We start from the raw sequence: 26,976 nt of genomic DNA on the forward strand, positions 1-26,976 counted from the left end.
TAAGTAACTGGCCTCTGTGGTAGAGTTGGGGAAGATCTGGTCTAGGATTACTGAAGAAATGGCGTGAAATCCCCAAGTGTGTAGCGGTGGGGGGGACTCCTGTCCCTTATCCTTCTGGTACCCATTCAGATGGCATTTTTTCTATGAAGCCATTCCAGCCACTTCCCCTCACCCAGCCCTTATTTGCCAATTCTTGCCCAGAGTTAAGCTCTGCTACATCCTTGTCCCCATGCTTCCAGTCATCCTTCTGTGGATTATGTGAGGTCCAGGAGGCTGAGGATCAGATCTCTTCTTAGTCATTTGTAAGCACCAATAACAACCCCTCCCTGCCATTATAGGTCTGGGCTAGCAAATGAATGAGCTGTGGACTTAGTGATCATGAGCTGTCCAGTTTGGTGATATACTCTGATTCCAGGTGTCATGACAGTGTCCCTCACCCAAGTAAATGGCTAAATAATTGCTGAATAATAAGTGAATGCTTGAGTTCCTTAGCTCCCCCAGTGATAACCAGCCCCATTTTGTTTTCGTATCTATAGCACCTGGCATGTGGCTAGCACTTGATAAAATATGCATTAAGTAAACAAATGAGTGATTAATTAACAGTTAAAATGTTAAGATCTAGCTTTAGGTCCTAATAGTAAATGGCAGGTATTCCAAAACGTCATCTGTGTATTTTTGTGAGTCTTAATATGCTTTAATTAAGAAATAATGAGATATCCAGATTTTGGGGTGAGGAGAAGAACAAAGAAAGGGATGAAAATGTTTTCATGGAAAAGTTCAGAAGTTACAATTTTAAGCAGGTGTTTACATCGAGAATAGTTAGGACAGCCTATCTGTGATGTGTTGAATACACGAATAACCTGCTTTTTATTCACAGTAATAAAAATCATGAGTAGTGATTTCTGTAAAATTATTCATCTTCCTTTACCAGTATATTAAAACAAGTATGGGGTTAACAGGTTTGAAATTCATTTCTTTTGAATACTTTCACTAGGGTTTAGCAGTAATTAGTGAGAAATAATTTATTTAAGAAGGAATAAATAGATTGCATAATTAACACATTGACCGATCAACTCTTTGATATGAACATGATTAATCACCTGTCACTTTCATCTGTGAAATGAACAACGTAGAGGCTACACAGCAAATCCTTCAAATAAGATTTTTGATATTTTAAATAAGCTAATTGTCAGGATGGCCAATTCTAAATAAAACTGTTCAAGCTTTCTAAATATATTCGAGTTTTCTTTTACATGACTGTGCCATGTTCAACTTATCCTTTATATATCAATCCTTAGGATCAGGTGCTTAAAAGAAAAAAAGCTTCAGGGGTTGGGGCTGTGGCTCAGTGGTAGAGCACTTGTCTAGCATGCGTGAGGCACTGGGTTCAATCCCCAGCACCACAAAAAAAAAAATAAATAAGTAAAGATTCTGTGTCCACCTATAACTAAAAAATAAATGTTAAAAAAAAGAAAAAAAGCTTCAAACTCATATTTGGCTTTGGGATGAAGAATTAACCCAAACCAAGAATTTGCTTATTGTCCTGTTATCCCAAACAATAGTGAGCATTTCCTCTTTGGCAACATCATAGTAATAACAACAGCTTAGAGTCTTTTAGTGCGTTATCATTTTCAGTAGTCGAGGGCATTTCCTATTCCCCCAAAGCAATGGAACATATTCCACTGGTGTGCTGCAGTTACTGCGGAATTTCCAATAATTTGTATCTCACAATGTGAAAATATGGACTGATTAAAAAAATATATATATAATATATATATAACTTATTCTGATCATGCACAGCTGTCACTGCCATGCAGTCTGATAGAATTTCTTTGGGTGGGCAAGAAGGAGTGGGATCTTAGCTTGGGAGCGAGAATTGCCCATAATGCACAGTTCTCCCCTGAGAGTGGGTGGAGCAGGTGACCATTATCCATCCATTATGTTCTGGCAGAGGCAGGTTGACAAGCTCCATCCTGGAGTTTTATTGCCTTTTCAAGAAAGCATTTCAACCCCACTCTGGTCTCGCCTATTAATCACAGCAACTACTTTTTATTGAGTGTTCTAGGTCTTGTGCAAAGCCCATGGCATGCATTAGCTCACTTAATCCTATGGCATGGTTTATCAGTGGCTTTTCATTAAGAAGATAAATTGACGTTAACAAGTATTGATTTCCAAAGATTTATGTTGTCTTCTCTACTCTATCTTGGCCCAATAAAATTGTATTTTTAAAAGGTATTTGATAAAAATACACTAATGCGTTTTTGCAAAGATATAATGTATAGTTTTAGGAAGAATTAGCTCTGCTTAGAGTATACACTGTACATTAGGTGTTTGGACCTTATCCTAAGAGATAATTTGCTTTCCTATTCCTCAGGTGAAGAAGACAAGAGCTTATTCGGCTATGAGTCAAGAATATAGCATTTTAGTCCTGTCTTTCCTGATTAAAGACTGGAAAAGGAGAGAATTAAACACAATTCTTCTTACTATAGTTTTCTGCAAAGAAAGTCTAGATTGACTCAGTGCATTCATCTTAAATTCCTAGGTGGTTAAATGAAGGAATATATGTAGCCTGTCCTGTCAGGGCCCTAGGTGACATTGCTTTCTTCATGGCACAGAACAAGGACAAAGACTAAGGGTGGAGAATTAGAAACCTTCCTCTGTCATTCCATAGCCATTTGGAATGCACTGATTACTCTTCAGTGTGTGACTAAGTGACCTCAAGCTGTGTGTTGATTGAAAGCACTGAATGAACATGATTTTTAAAAGTACATTGGAGCCACATGTGGTGCTGAACCCTGTAATCTCAGTGGCTCAGGAGGCTGAGGCAGGAGGATTACAAGTTTAAGGGCAGCCTCAGCAACTTAGCGAGACTCTAAGCAAAAGTGTACTGGTACATTGCCAACATGGAACTCATTTCCAAAAAGGTAGAAAGGAATTTTATCAAATGGTTTGTGAGGTGAGCATAGGAACTCACCTGATCTAGGAATCCCTATTGCTATCTTTTAGATGTTGAATATCTCCCAAAGCCTGCCCTTGTGTTTAAAAAAAAAAAAAAAATTGGTTCCCAGGGTGATGGTTGGGAGGTGGTAGAACCTTTTAGGAGGGGGGGGTCCTAGTGGGAAGTCCTTTGGTAACTAGAGGCATGACTCTGAAGGACATTATGGGATCTCAGTTGCATCTTTTACTCTTTGATTTCTGGCCACAAGATGAGTGGTTTTGCTCTACTACATTCTCCTGCTGTGATGATCTGTCTCACCACCAGCCCGAAGCATCTGGGCCAACCAGTTTTGGACCGGAACCTCAAACTGTGAGCCAAAATAAACCTTTTCTCTTTATAAGTTGATTATCAAGGGTATTTTATTATAGTGCAGAAAGCTGACTAATATACCTATCTTAAAAAAATAGATTTAGCAATGCAGTATGTCATTGATATGGAAATTATGAATGTACAATTGCAAGAGAAACTAAAATTACCCAACCTATTTTAAGTTATTATGAGTTATGCAACTTACTTGTCATCTGCTGTACAGTTCTCAGTATCATATACAGACTTCAATGAAATGCTAGATGTCAGCTCAGAAAGAAGCAAAGATAGTAGGCTTGAGAACTGGTAGGTGACTCCAAATGGCATTCTGGAGATGACAAAGCTTCTGATTGATTGGACCTCTTCCAAAGGAAGATGTCTGGCACCTTACTCCAAAGAATTCCAGAAGCTCAGGGGAATCCATTCCAGACTGTTCAAACATCAGATAAGAGTAGGTAGAAAAATCACTTGACCTGAACAGTTAGCAGATGACTTAGGATGACAGGAGCAGTGATAGAGCTGGGCCTGGAGCCAGTGGCTTGCAGCAGTCCTGACCTGATGCTTCTTTCTTTCTTCTAACCATCCTGCTGAACGGACCATGTGACCTTAGAGCCAGGACGGCCTTCATAAAGCATCCTGACAAGTCATCTATGTGTTTGGGTCTGATCTTAAATAAACTGTTTCCACGTGGATCCTATAAACTATTCCTAGGTGCGCATGCTTGTACGGAGCTGTCTCACGTTCTCTTTACTCATTGCATCTTGGACAACAAGCATTTAGCTGTCTTACTTTACAGCACCCATAAATTGACTTGTGAAATGTGCTCAAGCCAGGGAGGGGAGGGCACCTGTTACCTGCCCCAGCAGCACACAGGTCAGACTCCTGTAGATGCATCCCCACCCCATGCCCAAACTTGGCTACAGTGGCCCCCACGCTCTTCCATCTGTAGTGACAACTTATTGGGTCAGCCTTCTCGGGCAGGGCCAGTCTCCAAACTCGCAGACCCGGGTACAAAATGAAAACACAAACTGCTTGTTCTAAAGGCCGGGAAAAGGTGGTGTTTGATGTAGTCCACTACAAAGCTTTACTCTTTCCTCCTAGCTTCTCTCTCCAATTGTCAGGGTTGTGTTTTTTTTTTTTTTTCCTGCTTTTCACTTACTGTCATTCTAAGTCAAGAAAAATTGCATTTTAAATTATTCATTTGAAATCATTAGCATGAATCTTACTGATCATCCTTATACTGTGCACTGCAGGTTTTTGATACAAATCTGAGAGCATTTAACACATGTGGGATCTCTGAAATGGCACAATTCATGTTTTGTAACTAGTACTTGCATTCATATGTTGTTCTAGGCAGAACCGTGGAAATGCTGCACAAAACTAACTAGGTTGTTTTTTTGTTTTGTTTTGTTTTGTTTTGTTTTTTACTGGGGACTGAACCCAAGGACATTCTACCTCTGAGCTAAAGGCCCAGCCCTTTTTACTTTTTATTTCCAGAGAAGGTCTTGCTAAGTTGTTGAGGCTGGCCTTGAATTTGCCATTCTCCTGCCTTGGCCTCTTGAGTCACTGGTATTACAAGCGTGTGTACCTGGCTTGGTTGTATTTCATGATATGAGTACATTCTTTCTCTCTCTCTCTCTCTCTCTCAATGCTGTATTATTTATTTATTTATTTATTTTTATGTGGCACTGAGGATCTAACCCAGGGCCTCCTAGGTGCTAAGCCAGCGCTCTACCGCTGAGCCACAACCCCCCCACCCCAACCCCCCCACTGAGTAAATTCTCTTAACACTCCCTCCCTTGGCTTGCTGATGAGTAATAAAGAACTCAAAGAAAAAAAGAACTCTGGGCTGCCCTGTCTTTCCTTCTATAGTGTCTTTTTCAGCATAAGTGGTTGGCCAAGTTATAGGGAAGCAATTTGAGTAAGAAAGGATGTGTTAGTTTCCTTGGGCATCCATGCCTTAAAACTCCATTACCTTCTTTTTTCATTCAAAGCAAGTTGTGGTTTGAACAGAAAGTGTCACCTTTTCAGACGGTTGGCACCAGTACCTATTCGGTCCTGGACGTTCCATGCTTCCGTTGTACTGACTTTGAATCTAACTGAACTCCCTGTGTGTCATGGGCCCATCAGAATTCTGGACTAATGGGCCATTGTGAATGTGATATGCAAATGGGGTGACAAGGAACACATAGCTCCTCTGGCTGGCATGGATGAAAACCTGGCTTTCATCCCCAGCACTGCTCCAAAAAACAAAGCAAGACAAAATTAAAAAAAAAAAATGACCATGTTTGGGGGAGAAAATAATGAGTGGTGGCATAGCTGTTCTGAGTGTCGTTGGTGACCTACCTCCACTCAAGTGTGTGCGGCATCATTGCTCCATTGGACATTATGTGCAAAACACAAGTTTGAAGTGAAATTACTAGAAATTTCAGGACAATGGCATCAGAGTATTCGGCCCATGCTTGAGTTTGAGGGCAGAGATCTGTATACGTTGCATTTCCGCGAAGCTGGACCTTGCTCGTGTGGTTCTATGACATGAAGAATGGAATTCCATTGTAATTTTAAAACATTAGAGGCAAATCTAATTTGGTCTTGAGTGCCTGTAGGTGTTAGCAATGCCCTTCAGATTCCAGAAGCCAGTTTCATCCATGTTTTAAAGAGTAGTTAAGTATCCTTGGAGGCACATCTTTTTAAAATCCCATTGCTTTATCCATCTCAGTTCCATTTATTTCTTTGCATCTAAGACTTCACATCCAAGCTAGCTGTCCTCAGGGAGGGCTTTGGGATGTATTGAGGACAGACACACAGAGGTCTGGGGCCGGGAGGCAATGGGGGTAGGAAATGCCCTTACAAATCCAGTCAGGCCATGCAGGGGCACAGAAGTGAGCCCCTCAGGGACAGAAAAAGATCTGGAAGGATGTGAAATCAGCTAGTCGTCCTTCTGGCCACCTCTCCCTTGGACCTGTATGTTATTGGTGGGAGCACGAAGAACTTCCAGAACAGAAACAGCATTTTGTCAGTACCATGTAGGAGGTGTCGTGCTGAGACTCTGCAATATTTCACTTATGCTTGCTAACAATAGCCTGCTGGGGGAAGTTCTCTTATGAGTCCTCTGTCAGTTGATGATGAAGCCACAGCTCAGAAAGGTCAAGTGGCATAGTAAGGCTGCTCAGAACTGGGCTGGAAGGGGTGGTGGGTGAACATGAGGGTGTGATATTCTTACCCAGCTGGGGAGGTGTGCAGCCTTAATCCCCCAGAGGTTGTAGGGAGAGTGTCAGATGACCATGCTTTGTGGGTAAAGTAACGAATGTTGGGATGGCTGTTCTGGGTGAGTCATTGGTGATGTGGACTCTGAGTTTGACAGGTCATGGCTGCTAGCCAGGCCCAATCCAAGCAGCCTGGGAGGCTGGGGCAGAGGGATTGTAAGTTCAAAGCCAGCATTAGCAACTTAGTGAGGCCCTAAAAAAGCTTAGGGAGACCCTGTCTCAGAATAAACTATAAAAAGGGCTGGGGATGTGGCTCTGTGGTTAAGCACCACTGGGTTCAATTCCTGGTATCCAAAACAAAACAAAACCCAGAACAGTTGATGGCTGCTGATCACCTTGTCACCTCACGTAGCTAGCTTTGGCTCCTGTACGGTGGTTTCATGACTCTTAAGTTCCCAGCTTTAGCATCCAGTGGTCAAGGTTCAGCTCTGACTTTGACCAGCTACATGACCTTGGCCAGGTTCCTTGGACTCTCTCTTGGTTTTTCCATTCATACAAGGGGGATAATGAGGCCCATCTCTCAGTACTGTCATGGAGGCAACAATATGAAAGAATATTGGGTGAAGTTCCACAACATTCTGATGCAGAAGGCACTCTCAGCCCCTGCCCATTGGCCTCTATTCCACTTAAAGAGCTACTGTCATATCTCACATCTGGATGCTGTGAGTCCTCTGGAGACAGCACTGAACCCAGTCACTGGGCCACACATCTAGCCAGCACCTTTGCTTGATCCCTTGCTGGCATTTAGTTTCCTTGTGACTTGGTGGCAGTTGTGGAGGTATATGTATAAGGTTTGGGAAAATACAACTGGCCTTTCCATTGCTCAGATCAATGTGAAGCGACCACAGTCAGAGGGATCCAGGGCCTGCCAGAGAGAACACCTTCCCCAGCAGCCCAACAGAGAGAAACTCGTTAATCTGTACTTTTTTTTTTTTTTTTTTTTGGTACCAGGGATTGAACTCAGGGGCCCTGGACCACTGAGCCATCCCCAGCCCTATTTTGTATTTTATTTAGAGACAGGGTCTCACTGAGTTGCTTAGTACCTCACTTTTGCTAAGGCTGGCTTTGAACTCTTGATCCTTTTGTCTCAGTCTCTGAAGCCACTGGGATTACAGGCCACTGTGCCCCGCCAATTTGTACCTTGACTTGACTCTTTCACGGAAAGATGACGGCAGCCTCTGCATGTACAGGGCAGGGAGCCAGCTTCAATGGCGTAGCGGCAACAAGGAGTTTTCTTGATGTGCCCTGAATTCTTAAAGGGATCTTTAAGGGTCGTAAAGAGATCACTCCATCTTTAGTCCTACCCTGCTGGTCATATCCCATCATTTTTCAACTTCTGAGGTTTTACAGCAGGGACATCTTGTGATTTACCCTTGAATTTGAAAACATCTGTCTTCCTTTGGCAAAGCAGGCCTTGAGGGCACACTGTTGAAGGTTAGGGTTGGTCCAAGTTGCTTTCTCCAACCTGAGTGGGATTCAGGTGTCTTTCCAGTGGAAAGAGATGACATTTACAGAAGGTGACATTGATCATGGAGAGACACAGGGGACTTAGACCACTATGAAGACACAAGAGTGGAGTTCCCCTAGGAGCCTCACTAAAGGAGACGGGCTTAGGGCTGTGCCTCTGGAGGAAAGTTGAGGCTGGGAAGGCACTATAAGTGAGGTTTTGGGCAGGTGACATAAGGGGAGTCCCCAGCAGAGCACCTCAGTTTCCCCCAACTTTGTACGTAAGATATCAACTCTGGGTAGGAGAACACTCCAGGCTCTGTGGTTTTTGGTGACAAACCACTCTGGAGGCATGAGTCAGATCCCAGTAGCTGTGGTTCAAAGCTAACAAAGAGAGGTTTGGAAGACCTGCCCTTGTTCATATCAACCTGGTGCATGCTGGGAAAACGACTTAATTGGGAGCCTTGGCAGGAAGAGCTTATTGATGGTGTTCTACTCTTAATGAGAGAATCTGAGTTCCCCATGGGCTGTGATAATTAATCAGGAAGATTGTTGTCGGTAGATGAGCTGTCTGTCTCCTGACCTATGCCTTGTGTACGCAGAAAGGAATGGAAACTTCCTTTCTTTATCGAAACCACTTAAAAAAAAATCATCTGGTCCTCATTTCTCTGGTTTTGTTTGAGTCTGGTTCTGTTATGTTAGGGTTCATTCCCAATATGATGACACGTAGAGGAAGGGCATTGTCTTGCTCATCCCCTGGGGTCTCTGATCCCCTGAAAATTCTACCTCATTTAAGTCCCCAAGCAACCCAGACTCAGGGCAAGCTGTCTACCTTACTAAGTAAAATAAAGAACATAGTCAGGTGTGGTGGTGACGCATACCTAGTCCCAGTGTGTGGTTTAGATGTGAGATGTCCTCCAAAAGCTCATGTGTGACACAATGCAAGAAAGTTTAGAAGTGAAATGATTGAGTTATGAGAGTTTTAACCGAATTAGTGGATTAATGCACTGATGGATAACTGGGTGGTAACTGTAGGCAGATAGAGTATGGCTGGAAGAGGTGGGTCACTGGGAGTGTGCCTTTGGGGTATATATTTTGTTCCCTGGAGTGGAGCTGCCTCTGTTTTCTGGTGCCATACTCTGAGCTACTGACCTCCCCTATGGCCTTCCACCATGATGTTCTGCCTCACCTCAGGCCCAGAGTCGAACATCGTGGTCTGAGACCTCTGAGACCATGAGCCCCAAATACACTTTTACTCCTCTAAAATTGTTCATGTCAGGTCTTTTGGTTGCAGCAATGAAAAACTAACTAAAATACCCAGTGATTTAGGAGGCTAAGGCAGGAGGATCAAAACGTTCAAGGCTAGCCTCTGCAACTTAGACCCTGTCTCAAAATAAAAGGGTGGGGATGTAGCTGAGTGGTATGCCATTCCTGGGTTCAAACCCCAGAATGCCTCCCTCCAAAAAAGAAAACACCAGAGCAAGCATCATATTCCCATATGTCACCCTTAAAAATGGGGTTGATAATCCCTCTCTCTTTGACTGTGATGTAGTCCCAACCAAGTAATAAGAGCATCCTTCTCTGTGCAGGACAGGTTATGCTTTTAACCTGCCCATCACCACCTCTTCTAAGGTGTAATTTTTCAAATGTTGGAGTCCAAATAGATTTTCCTTTTCCATTTTCATTTCAGAGGGGGAAGTATCCCCTCCTGCCACCCGCTGCTGGCCGTCTGCCTCTCCTGTGATCTCAACTCATCATTTATCCACCCCCACTCGCATCTTAAATCTTTCTTTCAATCACTGCCACCTTTTCAGCATAGAACATTTGGGGGACTTTTCTTGACTGGCTTCTTCCTTTATCTGCCTGCATCTTTGCCAAGTCCTCGCCTTCTGGCTGCCTTGACTGTGGAACACCCCCTCCTCCTTAAAATTCCCTCCTCCTCTGTGACAGGGCCCTCTCCTGGATCTTCTCCAACATCCTCTACATCCTTTGAGGGTGGTTCTTCCCCCTAAATTAGGTGACACCTGCAAGGTTTTCTTCTCAGCACTTTTTCCCTTGGCTTCACACCTGCTCCCACGATAGCTGGTTTTTTTCTGCTGATAACACCCAAGTCTTCATTTCCAAACTCGGCCCAGATGGAGCAGCTGCACAGCCATGGCCCACGTGGCTTCTAGCTTCCAAATGTGATAGTCTTTCTCTTTTTCCCCACCTGGTGTGGGCTGAATTGTGTCCCCCACTCCCCACCCCAAATATGTTGAAATCCTCACCTCCAGAGCCTCTGAATGTGCCCTTATTTGGAAAGGGTCTCTGTAGACTTAATCAAGATGAGATGAGGCCATATCTGGTTAGGTAGGGCCTAGTCCAATATGACTGGTGTCCTCATGAGAAGACTCACAGAGACACACAAGGGGAAAAGCAGACGAGCCACAGGCAGAGGTTGGAGTGATGTATCTATAAACCAAAGACTGTGCAGGATTGCTGACTGTGCCCCGAAGCTGGAAGATGTAAGGGAGGATCCTCCCTGAGGTGCCATCAGAAAAAACATGCCTCTGCCCCCATGTTGGTTTTGGACTTCCAGAACTGTAAGAGAATAATTTCTGTTATTTGTTTGTTTGTTTGTTTTTTGGTTCCAGGGACTGCACCCAGGGGCTCTTAACCACTAAGCCACATCCCAGCCTTTTTTAATATTTTATTTAGAGACAGGGTTTCGCTGAGTTGCTTAGGGCCTCACTAAGTTGCTGAGGCTGACTTTGAACTTGCGATCCTCCTGCCTCAGCCTCCTGAGCTGCAGGGATTACAGGCCTACACCACCACGCCCGGCTACATCTGTTATTTAAAGTCATCAAATTTAGGCTACTTTGTCACATCAACCCTAGGAAACCCGAACATCACTGAATCTTATGTTCCCTGTGGCACTCATTATCCTTTTAGGGATCCAAGCTGAAAGTCTGGGGAACAACCCTGAATCCACCTCGCCTTAATGCTTGGTGTTTCATTTCTGCCCCAGCTGGGGGTAGAGTCTCCACTTCATCCTCAGTCAAGAGCAGTTACCCTGACTCTGGCCTCTTTGGTCTCTTATCCATCCATCAAACTGCCTTCTTATATAATTTTCCTAAAGTCTCTGAGTGTGTCTGTCAGTACAGCACATGTTTTGTGAGTGCCTGTCACCTACAGCAATTGGTATCACCTAGGAAGATCTTGAAGTCCTTGTGCCCACCACATGCCTGTCAAATCAGAATCTTTGGATGTGGGGCCCTGGCATCAGCATTGCCCAGACTTTGCAGATGATTGTGGGGTACAGTAAAGGCTTGAGGGCCACAGACTGGGAGGATTCCACAATAGTCAAAGAAAATGTAGGGAAGAAAAAAGAGAGATTTAAGGCAGTCATTCTCAACTGGTGGTGATTTTACCCAGACATTTGGCAGTGTTTGGCAACATTTTCAGAAACTGGGGTAGTGATACTAGCATCTAGTGAGTAGAGGCCAGGGATGTTCCTAAAAACACCCACTATATCCAGGACAGTCCCCTTAGCAAAGAAAGAACCAGCCCCAACTGTCACTGGTGCTGACATTGAACAAGCTTGATATAATAGACAGGAAGGAAGCAACAACACTGACTTTTGAGACAGATGTGTCCACACCGAGCTGGGTGATGTAGCGCACGCTTATAATCCCATCGACTTGGGAGGCTGAGGCAGGAGAATTGCAAGTTCAAGGCCATCCTCAGCAACTTAGTGAGACCGTGTCTCTAAATAAAAAGTGAAAAGGGCTGGGGATGTGGCTCAGTGGTAAACCATCCCTGGGTTAAATCCCCAGGACTTCCCCCACCACACACACATACATAAAGAAACATGTGTCTGCACTAGTGAAAATGTCAGGCCTCCTCCGGCCACAGGCCACCTGTGCTGTGCTCATTCTTCAGCTCGGTATATTGAAACTTTCTGGCCATAACTGTTTCCATCCGTGAAGCCTCAGTCTGCTCCTGCCCAATTTATTATCTTGCTTTTCTTTTGGAAATTAATTTGTTTCTCCCCCCCTAGGAGAAGGAGGCTTATCACACCTCAAGTTGGCTTTTGCCAAACTGGGCAGTCGCTATTTTCGTAGCTCCTTGGAGCTCCTAATGAGGCACTGTCTGTCATTAAATAAACAGTCAATTAGATTGGGAAGAAACTGGCCTGAAAGAGGCTTTTCATGCGCTCATAGCTATTGACATTAGCCAGCTTTGCGACAGTGGCCTGCCTGGGAACCACCTCTACCATTAAAAAGAACAGTAATGAGGATGGCTTATACTTCCGGAGCGTGACAACCAGAGTGTTCATATACATCATTTGGTTTGATTTGTCATGTCAGCTGTTAGCTGTATGTGGTGTCACTTTGTGCAAAGGAAAGTATAGCAATATACAGGAGGAAGGGCATCAGGACAGAGAATAAGAACAGGAAGGAGTCAGAAGGCTTTTTTCAAAGACCCACATTAGATGAAAAATTAGAAATTTAATTCTGCTAATGGAGGACAAAGGCTTTGCCAAATTGATAAAGCTTTGGGAAAATCTAGTTATGCAAGGATGCAATTCTAGGTGAACATATACGGACTTTCTGGCTCTATTCTGTATGTTTTAGTTTTTTAAAAAAATTATGTGACCTTTTAAACAACACAGATTATCATTTTAGCTATTTCTACTTTACATGAAGTATGTTTTCTCCCTTAAATGTACTACATAAGAATTCTTGCTATATTTTAATTTTGTTCTCACTAAATAGAAGGCCCAGATATTTATTACGAGAACATATCTTGGATTTTATCATGGGAAGTAATGTGAAAATAAGAGCCACTTGAATGAATTTTAAATTATCTTAAAAAGAAATTTTTGTTAAGTGGCTCTGGGTATTGATTTCCTTGGAGGGACAATGAGGAAGGATTATGCCAGAGCATATTTCACATTATACAAATGTTCCATGAAACAGGAAAATTGCAGAGGAATTAGTAGCCAGAAGGAATTTTAAAACATGTTTTCTTGGTGATGAGTGATTATTCACTGAGGAGTCATTCTGAGGACATAAGGAACCTAAAATATGATTTAGAAAGTTGTAAAAAAAAAATTAAATAAATAAATAAAAATAAGCATTCCCTTTTTCCCCTAGTACTGGGGATTGAACTCAGGGGCACTTTACCACTGAACCACATCTCCAGTGCCCCCCTTTTTAAACATTTTTTATTTTGAGACAGGGTCTTGCTAATTTGCTTCGGGCTTTGTCAAGTATCTAAGGCTGGCCTTGAACTTATGATCCTCCTGCCTCAGCTTCCCAAATCGATGGGATTATAGGCATGCACCATCCAGCTGGAAAGAAAATGGGCATTTGAAAAAAATCTTTGTTAGCTATGTGGCTGGAATAATCTGTAGGAAGATCATTGTGCAACTTGAGTTCTGTCGGCTGAACAGTCAGTTATATAGCACAGAATGGCTTCTTGATTTTTAGCATTCAGTAGGTACTTTATGAATCCTCCTCTGCTCATTTGTCACTGTAGTGATACCACAGCACTTGTAGCAGGTAGGATCACCTTGGCTTAGGAGAGTTCTATGTGTCCCATTAGCCTTGGGTTGAATCTAATATATCCATTTAGTGTTAATCTTTCTCATCCTTTGATTTTTCAGAAGTATTCTTGCTATCTTTTAGTATGGGACTCAAAGAAATATTTTCAGCTCTGAGAGATATTTCCCCTCCTATTTGTTCTGTATATCTGGCTTTTCTGGCCAAAGATGGATGCATACCTCAAAAATACCATAAACATGTACTCCATTTTCAATGTTGTTGACAATTTTTCTTCTTTACTGATTCAAATGGATTATCATAAACATCAGTGAGACATTTGAGGCTGCTTATGAAGTGGTACAATGGTACTTTCGAGAACTGTCATACATCATTGTCCTAATGACAGTGATGAAGTTGTAAATAAGGTCAGAGTGGTGAATTGTTCATTTACCTACAGTTTTTCAGAGTGAAGTATCCGAAGGCATCTACTGGAGGGTTTGTGAATATTTTGTCTAATATCTTTGATTTCTGTCACTATGATACAGAACTAAGTTGTTTTTAAAATAAGAATATCTTTTCTATTGTGCCTTTACACTTGTATCATTATTAAAATAATATTCCCAACAGTGTGCAGTATCCTGAATCTGGGGCCCCGGCTATTGGGGAGGTGGAGGCAGGAGGATCATTTGAGCCCAGGGATTTAAAATACTCTAAAGTGATGGCCAAAAAAATTATTCTACTCTGCCAGTTCCAGAATTGAATGACTTTGTTAGACATTTTAAAGAAAAACCAATAGCATAGCTAATCACAATTCTCCTCTTTTGTGCCAAATTGAATTTTACTTTGGTTTTAATTTTCATTTTAAATACTGAAGGGAACAAGCCTGTCACATACCAGCACCTGTCACCTTTTTGTCTGAATGGGCCTACTTGTTCTTTGCAAGACATGATTTAAACTTTCCCATTAAGACACATCAGAGGTTTTTTTTTTTTTTTTTTTTTTTTTGTTTGTTTGTTTTGGTTTTTTGTTTGTTTTTCTTTCTTTTTTAATCACAAAGGAATCTTTTTTTATCTAAAGTCTGCAGCTTTAGGCTGCTGTGTGTCTCACTCCCCTCACCAGAAGACAAAATTGGCTGGGGCCATACTGAAGGGAATAGTTGATTGTGGGTGTGGTCTTCTAGGACAATGGTTAAAGTGAAAAGTGAGATGTAAAATTAGTATCCAAACAGGCTTAACTGGTTTTCAAAATCTTCTCTTATTTAACAAGACAGAGGTATTGAATATAAAAAGGTTTGGGGATTATCTAAAACCAAAGTATTCAAAGATCAGGTTGTTAAAGGATTTGGATTCAAGATCTTGCACATTTTTTAAAGGTGTTAAACAATAAACCTTCAAAATTTGGGAGAGCGTTTTAGGAGAGGGAGTCTCCAACCTGTTTCATATATGTTCCCAAGATGGGTGTTGAGCCCAGTCAGCTAACAGATTCTTTTTGCTCAGGGAATCCTTCACCCTGTAGTTATCAGTGGTCATCTTTGTATTTGAGTTGAGTTAAACTTTTTAATAGGGATAAAGACGGTAGGTGGGCCAGCCAAATGCATTTTTAAAATGGGGCAGAACCAGGTGCCTTAGCCCACATCTGTAATCCCAATAACTTCAGAGGCTGAGGCAGGAGGATCACAAGTTTGAGGCCAACTTCAACAGTGTAGCGAGACCCTGTCTCAAAATGAAAAAATAAAAAGGGCTGGGGATGTATAAAGAACATCTGGATTCAATCCCCAGTATCAACAAACAAACAAACAAAAAACCCCACTATTGGTACAATAGCCTTTATGCCAAATATTTAGAATGCTTTTGAAAATGCCGTTTTGATTTTGAGTGAGGAGTTCTAATGAATAAATCACCATATGGAAATAATCACATCCAATTTAAAAAATGAATTTTCATGTCAAGAAACCACCAAAATGTCGGCTAGATATACTTATAACATATTATGTTTGTTTTTAAATAAGGAGAGTTTACCTTTTTATAAATTTTGACTTGAGTTTAGTTTGCTTTACTGTCACATATATTAACTATAGACAAAGGAGTGAATTCTAATACCAGATTGCTACATTGCTATTGCTAAATCCACGTTTGGGTTTTCTTCTCTCTTGCGTACATTTTCTTTCAGTCTTATATGTGTGTGTGTGTGTGTGTACGCACGTGTGTGTGCATTATTTTTTTTTTTAAATCAGCCTGTCTATCTAGAGATTCTGTGAAAAAGAAGTATTAAAAAAGCAAATAGAGACTATCGGCACGTCCTTTGAATATGATTTCCCAGGGCTTGGGGATAAATGAAATAAATAAAACTGTGATGCACCAGAAAGGGGTGGCATGGGAAAAAAGCCTGGTGGTTCTGGGAAGACGCGCATTCTCCTAAGACTGCATATATTGTGGCCGACCAACTAAGTCACGTGGTGGGAGGGGGCTCTTTTCTTTCTCTTCCACATCCCTTCCTCTGATGTCACAAATCTGTTCTTTCCTGGGAGAATTAATTAGTATTCATTGGGTGCAGTTGGCAAGAAGAAGGGGAGGGAGCGATCTTAAGACAGCAAGGAGGAAGAGCTGTGGGGGAGCAGGTCCTTCCCCTGGGAGCCACACAGAGCGGAGGCACAGTCGCGGGTGCAGAATGGTTGTTTTATAACTGGGATCCTCGGTGACGTATGGCTGCCTGTTCCTTGGCAGCTGTCTTTATGGACCAGTAGGCAGAGCGAAATTGACGCTGACAAGACTTTTGCATCTTGGAAGGGACTGTAATCTACTGTAGTGAAGAACAGAGCCTTTCAATCAGGCGGGTGTAAATAAGAGACGGAGGGGAGTCCAAAGAAAAGGAAGAGGAGGAAAAAAAAGTGTGTGTTGGGGGGAGCAGGGAAAAGCATTTTTGGTGGATGGTATGAAGCCAGCCATGGAAACTGCAGCCGAGGAAAATACTGAACAAAGCCAAGAGAGAAAAGGTACCCAGTGCTCCGACAATAGCCGGTTTTAAAGCTTTTCACTGAGGGTGCTTGAAAAGGGGTTAGCCGGGTTTTGTCTCTTAAATGGCTCTGAAACAATCCCTATGGCATGATCTTGTTTGCAGGGTGGTGTTTTCCTGTGGGCTGATGTTAGATGAAGAGAGCAGCCTCTCTTTAGTCCATTCCTGTTGCACATCTTCCTATGGAATGTGCTATTTCATAGAAGGATGTCCATAGTTTGTCACCAAGGGGAGTTGAATATGGGAAACTGTCTTTTTATTAATGTAATTAATCACAATTTAGCTTTTACGTTGTGCATGTTATATTTCAGGGACACGGAATGTGTTGTTCTCTGCCAGTGCCAAGACGGAACTGGAGGGGCATGCATGCTAATTACACTTTGGTTCCACTAATATAGTAGTGATTTAGACATACCTTCATTTACTTATTCTAGTGTGATTGCTCTTTCTGTGTATCAAGCCCCAACTATGGCCCGTAATGATCATTTACAGTTAGAGCTTCCGAGAGGGCATAGCTCTGTTGCCTAGTACTGATAGAACAGAAGGGGTCTTTTGCTACTTATGACTTAAAGATTTGAGGGAGGAAAATTGATGAAAGGTCCTGTTCCCTGAAGGAAATCTTAGACCATGTCACAATTTTGATATCCAGAATAGCTTTTTGAGAAATCAGTATTGTTGCAGTATGAAAATGACAGAAAATAGAAGCTGAAATTAATCTCTTTTCCTAAATAATGACTGATGTCAAGTTTGATGCCCCATGGAATCAGCTCAGCCCCTGTTAGGTTAATGGCATCTCACTGCATTGTAAGTGATCTCCCTCACTCAAAGTCATGGACTGTCATAATCGCACAAAAACATGTTCTATATCCGCAGTGGCTCTGATGTTAAAAGCTACCATGCTAAGGTTATTTCGCTCAACGGCCCTTGCGCTCAATGACAGTCACTAAACTGTAGTAATTCTCCAGAATAGGGGCACAACTATGTTTTTCTTATGCCTATATAGGTTGAACCATATGAAATTCCTGATGGTCAACCATTTTAAACCTACAAAAACTGGTGACTATATGTAATTCCACTTAGCATGTTGGGGTAAAGGCAGCTTGTTTTTATGCAGAATTTCTTCTGTGCACATTAACATTTTTATCCTGAACAGACCAATTTCATTTTAAAAATAAATTTCTTAAAGTATGATAATACACATAACATAAAATTTGCCATTTTAACCATGCAAGAATATAATCCAGTGGCTTTAAGCAAATACCAATCTAATTTTAAAGTTGTTAGTTTGGTTCGATCCTTGTGTCAGACCGACCTCCCTCCAACAAAAACCCACCCTGTCTTCTCTTATATGTGCCTCTTTTTTTTTTTTTCCTTTTCTCTAATCTACTTTAATGACTGAATAGTGATAAGAAAAACTCTTGAATATTTCTCACGCTGAGGAAGTGAGATAAAAGTTTAAAGATTCATTTCCATTATAAGAGACATGATTGCATGTTTGAGAGGTATAAGATCCTAACAGCATCATCCTGAGGAATTCTATCACTGTTTATAGCATTTTTTTCTAAAGCAAGTGATTTTGTTTCATGTGTACTTATTTTTTTATTAATATGATGGTCTCTCGTGGCAGATATAAAATGTTTTGCTTTTTTTTTTCAAAAGCAAGCAAAGGACATATAACTGATACAAAATCCTTTCTAAATAATTGTGAATTTCATAATTTAGTCTCACGGATTGCTATTTTATGTCAATTAAATATTAATAACAGGTCTACAGATTGCCACTGCATCCCTGACAAACTGTATGTGAAAATGCATTAGCTGTGGATTTACAGGCAAAATTAGAAGTGGAAAGATCATTGTGGAGGAGCTTTTAAAATTACCAAAATTTATAAACATTAATTGTTTGTTCAATAATTCATTAGCACCAAACGACCAAAAGATAGCATCACATGTATGAAACATACTTAAATAAGAATACAGGCCAGGAAATTTATTTTTACTGATCTGGAGCAAAAAGAATTGTGCTTCATCTGGAGACTGGCTTATCTAGTGATCTCCATTTAGACGAACAAGTTCCCATGTTAGCTCCACAAAGTCAAACTCATACAAGTATCTTCCTAGTTCCTCAATTTGCTTGTCCATTGTCATTAAGACCCACATAAAATAATAGCCACCGATGGTCATGTGTACTTGTCACTTGAGTATTACAGATTTATTTTTAAGTTTATAAAACAAATGCTTATTTCATTGATATGAACATTTAAAAATTTGACATCATTACTTATAGAGGGCATTATATAATTCTGGAACTGATAGACCCTCCCTCTCTGCACTTTTCTTTTAAGGCTTTCAGAAAGGATTCTTATTCTGAGTTTAATTCTATACATTTTGTCACTTCATGCAGTTTTTCATGCTGATATTACCCCTCCCAACACACACACACACACACACACACACACACACGTTTTCAATTGTAGGTGACAGGGGCAAAGCCCATCTCTTAATTTGAGGTATTATTGCCCTACCCAGTAGCTTGTGAATTAATAGCTTTGGATAATTATTATGCTATTAAGAATGTAAATTAAACTTAGATTTCTAAATTGACCTTAGCTTTTCTAGTTGTCCTTTCCTGGGCAGGAGAATACATCCCAGCTATTGTGATTCACAAACTCCCACAGAGAGAGCTGTTTATTTAAAAACTAAATCAGAATGGCTTTGTTCCTATTTTAGACAAAAATAATCCAAGGCTCCACAAAAGAAAAGCATTTGTGTTTTTGAAATGGTCTCATAGCTTTGCTCACAGAATGCTACTGGATGACCAAAATTCACAAAGAGTGTTTAGTATATATTCAGGAATTTTTAAGGAAAGCAAGTAGCAGGCTTTCTCAGATGCATTGGTAAAATGCCAAATTGTTACAAATGACGGTTTTTAAATTGAGAGCATTAAATTAAATCAAAGTGTGAGGATTGATTGAGTAAGCAGATTCACTGCAAATGAAATAAGTGGAGGAAATGAATAAGACAGAATCAAAGGAAATAGATCACGGGATCCAATAATAAAAAGATGGAGAGTTAGGTTTCCATTTATTTCAGTGGAGTATTACTTGATGTCAATTCATTTGTGAAAACAGATGCATCTGAAATTGCTGGGAGCACGTAATCACTGGGTAGAAAAACAATTGAATCATAACAACTCTGTATGCTCTATTATATGAAAAAAAAATCTGAGTAGCTGTGATGAAGGTTATTTTTATGACATACAGGAAATTGGATTCTACTGAAATAATTATAGTCAGGCTAGTTCAGTTCCTATGAATCGTTGCTGAAATAAAATCCAGAATCTAGGCATCAAATTAAGTTCCTAACCACATAGAAAGAAAAATGTAGTAAATTGGAAATAATGTTTAATTTAAAATAAATTGCAGGATATAGTCAAGAATAAGAAATGAATTCAAATTGACTTGTTTGTAAAATTAACAGATCCATTTCCATCTTTTTTTGATCAAGTAGATATGATTTTCTACATGTTTTTAAAATTAAAAAAAATGTATACTTTTGACTCTCCTTTTTTTGTTTAGGAGGAAAAGCACTCTTTTAGAACATATGACTTGTATACTGAAAACCAGAGGGGTATATTTAACATGTCACAATATTCTTAATGATCGATGAGTTATGCATTTTTATTGACATTTTTTAACTTGTATTTATGAATGTGATACGGAGAAAGTTTTAGATGCACTTTTTCTCTAAGAATTTGCCAAGGTGGACATCTGAAGAGATGGTGTCTGGGGAATAGGCTATAGAGAAAAGTGCCTGGCCAGATGGTGTGAGACACATGTGGTAGGTATGATATGGTGTCATTTGATTCTTCTTCTTCTTTTTTTTTTTTTTTTTTTAAGAAAATTTAAATGTGGAGAAAGATCTCAAAGAGCCATTTGGTACATCTGCCACTTTTTACATTATCAGTTCCATAAGCATACTTTACAAGACTTGGTCATGCTAATTCATTAGAAAAGAGTTCTGGTCTATTTCTGGAAACTTACCTTTTGTCTTCCTTGGAACTGAGTGTCAACCCAAATTAAGATCGTACATTTTAAGATTATGTTTCTTTGTCACTTGGAAGTACAAGTCAATTTAAGGTAAATGATCTTAATAAAATATTTAGTCTTGCTATATTTGAGAACATGCAAAATAGCCCGTGTCTGCATGATGTAAGCTTCCCCTTCCCATGACTGGTGTTGGATTGTTCCAAAGATACTCCCCTCCTTTTTTCTCCCTTGGACCAAATGCATGCATGTGCACACACCCACACATACATGCACACCCGTGCACACGAACATACACACACACATGAGATGTTTGGCCAGGAGTAGGACTGGCTATGGGATGAAGAAAGAACAGGATGCACATTGACTTTTAAGAGAGGGACGCTACAATTCCAGTTTTGCAAATGTGCTTTGTTGCTCCTCATTTGTTTATTCATTTATTCACTTCATTGTGTTCTCCTTTGAAATGTTATCCCCTGTCCTCTCAGCATTTGTTAGAGGAGTGAAAGTGTACTAACTCATTTTAGGCACTATCATTAAGAGTGGTACAATTTCAGCTGGGAATGGTGACATACACCTGTAATCCCGGCAATTTGGGAGGCAAAGGCAGGAGGCTCACAAGTTCAAGGGCAGCCTCAGGAACTTAAGGAGACCCTGACTCAAAATAAAAAAGGGCTAGGAATGTGGCCCAGGGGTTAAGCACTCCTGGGTTCAATCCCCATTACCAAAAAAAAAAAAAGTAGTATAATCTCAGGTTCCATAATTTTGTTGGATTGGTGGCAAATAAAATAGAAGACAACAGTGGCATAGAAAATTTTGATTCTTAACCAGCCCAGTGATATTTGTCTTTGGAGAGTGTGTAATAGGAGAAAATAAAATAATATCATATTTTATAGGCTGACTTTATTAGTTATATTAACTGATTTATATAATCAAGTCTTACTATGCTATATTTGGCATCACAAGTCACACTTTTTTCGAAATGTAAAGGACCAGGTAGCAAATACTTACAGTTTTGCAGACCACAGGTCTTTGTCACACCTGTTGAAATCTGCCATTGTAGCATGAAAGCAATCATAATATGAAAACAAATGATTTCAATTTTGTTCCAATAAAACTTTTTTTTATAAAAACAGCCAGCTGGGGATATAGCTCAGTTGGAAGAGTGCTTGCCTTGCATGCACAAGACCCTGGGTGCAATCCCCAGCACCAAAAAACAAAAACGCAGATAGCCATCATTTGCCAACCATTACTATATTCTATATTCTATTGTATTGTTATGGCTTTCTTTTAATATTTTAGCTAATAGCTAAAAATGAAGGATGATAAATATAGCTTTGAATGATCAGTGAATATTTTCTCTCTAGGCAGCTTAGTGATCGTCACTTAATTGCTTCTAACATAATAAACAGGGGAAAAAAAAAGGAATGCAGCACTGTTTTGCTTTCTTTTCTTTAGTTTCCCATTGTTCATGTCATGCCTAACTTTGGTGATGACCACTCACAGTTGTGTGTCTACATAAACCACTAGCACTCACCACATCCCCATCTTCTGATCTCAAAGGGGGACATTTTGCAGTGTTTCCTCCATAAGGCCTAAACCATTTCCTCATTCTTACCAGATGCCTGGAATGAACAGGGTGTTTTGATATACCCCTGGAGCTGAGGCTTTTTGCAATCAGGCTTTTTGCTTCTAGGTGTTGGGACCCTGTCCTCAGTATTCAAATATATATTGTGCTCTCTGAAAATTTACAGATAGCCTTATATTTAATGTCTCAATTTTATCTCAAGTTTATTTTATACTAAGTTTATCTCTGGGGCTGGGGAATATAGCTTAGTTGATAGAGTGCTTGCCTCACATGCACAAGGCCCTGGGTTCAATCCCCAGCACCAAAAAACCAAAAAGTTTATTTCTAAAATGTAAAATCCAAGTGATTTTTCTTTTCTTTACTATTTAAAGATTTGCTGTTGTAACAAGACCTCTCCAGAAGTATCAGTTCAGGGAATGGGAAAACATCTATGCAGTTGCTGATCCCATTTGTGCATCTGCTGGGGTAGTTATGTTTGAATGATGAATTAAATACCTCAGGCGTGGCTGCCAGAAGACACACTGGTGTTAGGAAATCCATGGTTTTTCATTGATGTTGCCCAGCAGCTAGTGACTGATTCACCAAATGTCTGCAGACTTCCCCATCCATATAGAGAGATGAGGGCAGGACAGGGACAGATCCTCTGAATTGCATGGCCTGGCTAGAGTAGAAGTCTACAGGGTAGGGAACATGGAGGACCATTCTGGGTCCATGGGCTCCCAGTGTGTTTCCTTACTTCCAACTAAATATTCATTCATCTAATAGTTATTAGGCACCTACTGTATGCTGGGTGTGCAAAGATGAAATCTGAAAAAGGAAGATGAGGGGCTGGGAGTGTAAATCAGAAATAGAGCACTTCCTAGCATGCATGGGCCCTGGGTTCCATCCCCAGCACCCACTCCCCCCAAAAAAGAAGGATGAAAAATTTCACATTAAAAGTGACTAAGGTACTTAGAATCCTCTTGTTTGGGGGACCAACATGAAGGGCTCACAGCCACTTTGCTAAGAGGAAATTAGATTGTTCGATGAGGTGACTTGACCTTCTGGTTCTTTCTAGCCTCAAGAGTTCTTTGCTGCAGAGAACATAGCACCTTTGAGAATCTTCTTGAAGGCTGAGGATTATGAGCTTTTATAAACCTGAATTAACATCAGTAGCTGAGGACCAGGGCCATTTCTTTAGGAGGCATAGCACAGCTCACCTCAGCATGGACCTCAGAAAAACACTGCTGCCTCTGGAAAAAGTATAGAACAGCCGCAAATGCACAGGCTCAGGAGGAGGTTGCGGTGGTTTTTTAAAGTGCGCCCTCTGGAGGCTGATCGCCCAGGTGCACACCCAGGCTCCTCCACCCACTGGCCAAATGATCTTTACCTTTTTGTCTCCCTCCCTTCTTCATTTATCAAGACAGAATAACAATTTCATAAGGTAGTTGTGATGGATAATGGAACAGGCACCATGTGCTCATTAATATGACAACTAGCGCATCATAAACACTTTATAAATTATAGCTGTCACCCTCAGCACTGATAACAGAAACAGCAGTAGCCAAAAAGTTCTGTTGTGCAGTTCTGATCTTATTCAAGTCTCTTTTATTTCTCCTTTTAGACAAAGCATTTTTATCTTACTTTGAAGTCAAAAAGGGTCTCTCTAAAGTGTCACCTAGAAAAGTAAGTCTTTGCTTCCCAATCTGAAAATTCTTAAGAGTTTTCAGAGAGAGAGGAGCGTGGAGTTGGGATTCCATGCAGGCACTGTCAGATTTTCAGTGTACCCTGTCAGGGTGTTTGCTGCTTTGCCTCCCAATGTGGATATTTACTGGGTCTTTATCGGCAGCCATCTAAGGTGCCAAATGGAGCATTAAAACTGCTCTTCTGATGGAATCATTGCCCACATCAGTGCCAGAAGCATTTTTTTTTAAATCTCTAAATATTTGTGATACCCAGAGGACATAACCCCTTATCCAGTTTATAGAATTTTCAGACATAAACTGGCCATGGTGACCTGAGTTTGTTAGGGATTTCAAGATTATAATTCAGCTGTTACCAGAAGCTTCTTCTATGCCAGGCAAATTGGTAGGTATTTTCTTCTCCATTCCCTAAAAAGTGGGAAACAGTCATATTGACAGAGACCCAAGTCCTTTGGAGGCCAGTTGTCAACACCTGAGTAAGCTCTGACTTGAGCCCCAGACCTGCAGCCCTTTCTTCATACTGAGAAATCATTGAAATAGGATTTAATGTAGAATATTCTAGACTCTGATATTCTGAGCTGAAGGAGAGGTGACACAGAATACCACAAATGTCAGTGGAGGATAGATATTTTATCCAAGATTCAGCAGGCTACTGGGTTATGTGTCAGATTTTTAGGACTGAAACTGGGGAAAATTATAGAGAGTGAACCTATGTTCACCTTTGCTTATGCAGCTGGCAAAAATTATAGTGCTCTTTTGGTCTGAAAAGGAAATAAAACAGAAAGAAAAATTGTGCAAAGCCAAATTTTAACTATAAATAGTGTCTTTTCCAAATGAGCATTTTGAGGGGTGGGTTGGAGGGAGGAGGTGGAGACATGAACAAAGGAAAGGAGATTTTGGTGATCTGTATAAATTGAAATTAAAAGACAAAGGAAGCGACTCCAACATTCTTAAATGTATCATGCAGAGTTGTTGAACTGATACTGAAGGATTACATTTCAATAGCATATATTTAAGCTCCCATTTCCTTGAAGTATATGGTAAAAGAATAAATAAAAATGCTGATATAGAATCTTTGCTGGAGATAGAGACACTGACTCTTTGCCACCTGAAATTGGCAGTGAACAGCAGAGCTGAAATGGAAATTGGCAGGTACCACTGGATGTACCCAGGCTCAAAGAACCACCAGTACCATCCTGTGCCAACCATGGGGGACAGGGCTAGCCCCTTGAGCAGTCCAGGTAAATACAGCCTTGGGGTGAATTCTAATAGCAAGTCAACTGTTCTCTTTACTATGATTTGTAATAGCTCTTTCAGTTTCATGATATTTTATGTTTTGCTTGATGCATTAATTTGTTGACATGGGCATGGGTGGAATAGGCCCTTTAAAAATTTTTTAATCATCTTTCATTTTCTCTCCCCCTTTCCATTCCACCCCATCTTTCTCTATTTTCTCTCCCTCTTTCCTCACCCCACCTCTTCTTCTCTAAGGGAACAGTGTACAGTAAGATAGGCCTTGGGGCTAACATAAAATTTTGGATGTCTGAACCAATAATGGGGAAGGGGGACCATATATGTCCACCACTGGGCCTGGAACAGGACCAGGGCAGACAAGGAGCCTTGGATGTAGGAGTTCTGAGCATGCCCCCAATATCTCTTCAACCTGGCTGTTTTGTGTCACCCTCTTTTAACATTGGTCAATGTCTTTGAGAAAGAGAAATCCAAGCATGTGAAATTAGGATTGGATCAGTGTGTGTTCAACTCCCACCAGGTAGGTCCCTTGAATTCAGTTTCCATTTTCCTTGCTCTTGAAGAGCACTGGTGTCTCAAACCACTAGGTACTGGGTCTGGATGAAATCCATGATTGGATTTGGGGATCTTGGGGAAGGGAGAATGCTGACCAATATGGGCATCTACCCTTTTGTATTCCCAAAGTTTACATGTGGCAATGTTCAGCTCAGGTGGCGAAAACTCAATGATTTAGCTAACATAGAACTGTAGTTCAAAGTATGTCGGATGTGACATAAAGGGCTGCTGGCGGGTCAGATAAACACAACAGCAGGCTTAAAGTATTGCTGTGATTTTTGTGTCACCCATAATGTCATCTCTCCCAAATGGCTGCTTGCTTTGTTAGGAATAAATCAGAAATGGCAGCTTAGCAAGTACAGCTCTGGAAGGAGCAATCCTGAGATACAGTGGAAGATACCTATTGAATGGCAAAGTCATAAAACCCTTTATTTCATAAAACCATCTTTTTTTCTTCAAGACCTAGATTGTGGTGTCAGGTTAATGGCCATGAAATCTGACTTTCTGCCTTGGATCTGTTAGGTACCAGTTCTGTGTGTATCTGTGCAACGCTGGTTAGAAAAGGTGAGCAGAAATGGATCAGGCATCCATTCTCATAGATCTTTTAAAGAATGTAGGGGGTACCAGATATGGTGGTGCATGCCTGTAATCCCAGCAACTGGAGAGACTGAGGCAGGAGGATTACAAGTTTGAGGCAAGCCTCAGCAACTTAGAGAGGCCTGGTCTCAAAAAATAAAAGGGGCTGGGGATGTGGCTCAATGGTTACGAGCCCCTGGATTCAATCCCCAGTCCAGTAGGAAAAGAAAAGAACAAAGAAAGGGTTCTGGAATCTTGATTTTAAAAAATTGTCTTTAGACATAATATAACCAATACAATACTGTTCAGTAATAAAAAGGAATGAAGTATTGACTCATGCTGTGACATGGGTCAATGTCAAAAATATGTTAAGTAAAAGAAGTCAGACACAATGTTATATGGCTCCATTTGTTTTAAATTTCCAGAACTGGTGAATCCATAGAGACAAAAAATAGATTACTGGTTGTCAGAGACTTAGGAAAGTGGGGAATGGACCACAACTATAGATGGGCACAAGGAATGATGAAGATGTTCTGAAATGAGATTGTGGTGATGTAAATTTACCCGAAACCATTGAGTAGTACATTTGAAATAAGTGAATTTTATGAACATAAATTGTACTCCATGAAGGTATTTTAAAAAGTGCCCCCCCTCTGGGGCTGGGGATGTGGCTCAAGCGGTAGCGCGCTCGCCTGGCATGCGTGCGGCCCGGGTTCGATCCTC

The 26,976-nt window shown here is 40.8% G+C and overlaps 1 protein-coding gene across 6 annotated transcripts in view; it reads left to right on the forward strand.

Annotated features, from left to right (window-relative positions):
* Positions 1-26,976, forward strand: part of Gpm6b (glycoprotein M6B) — a 165,101-nt gene that overhangs the window by 100,943 nt on the left and 37,182 nt on the right. The window contains exons 1-2 of one of the 6 annotated variants that reach the window (XM_046424352.2): positions 16,104-16,536; positions 24,993-25,112. The exons of 1 other annotated variant lie outside the window; for it this stretch is intronic. In XM_046424352.2, coding sequence (XP_046280308.1) covers positions 16,476-16,536; positions 24,993-25,112 — 181 coding nt within the window. In that variant the 5' untranslated portion in view covers positions 16,104-16,475. Of the gene's footprint in view, positions 1-16,103; positions 16,537-24,992; positions 25,113-26,976 lie in introns of those variants that run through there. 4 more of the 6 variants (XM_046424353.2, XM_058572576.1, XM_046424354.2 and 1 more) reach the window with 4 other exon arrangements.

Source organism: Marmota monax, unplaced genomic scaffold (assembly GCF_021218885.2).
Source record: "Marmota monax isolate L192 unplaced genomic scaffold, Marmota_monax_Labrador192_F-V1.1 WCK01_AAM20220418_F8-fsc00089, whole genome shotgun sequence".
NCBI lineage: Eukaryota > Metazoa > Chordata > Mammalia > Rodentia > Sciuridae > Marmota > Marmota monax.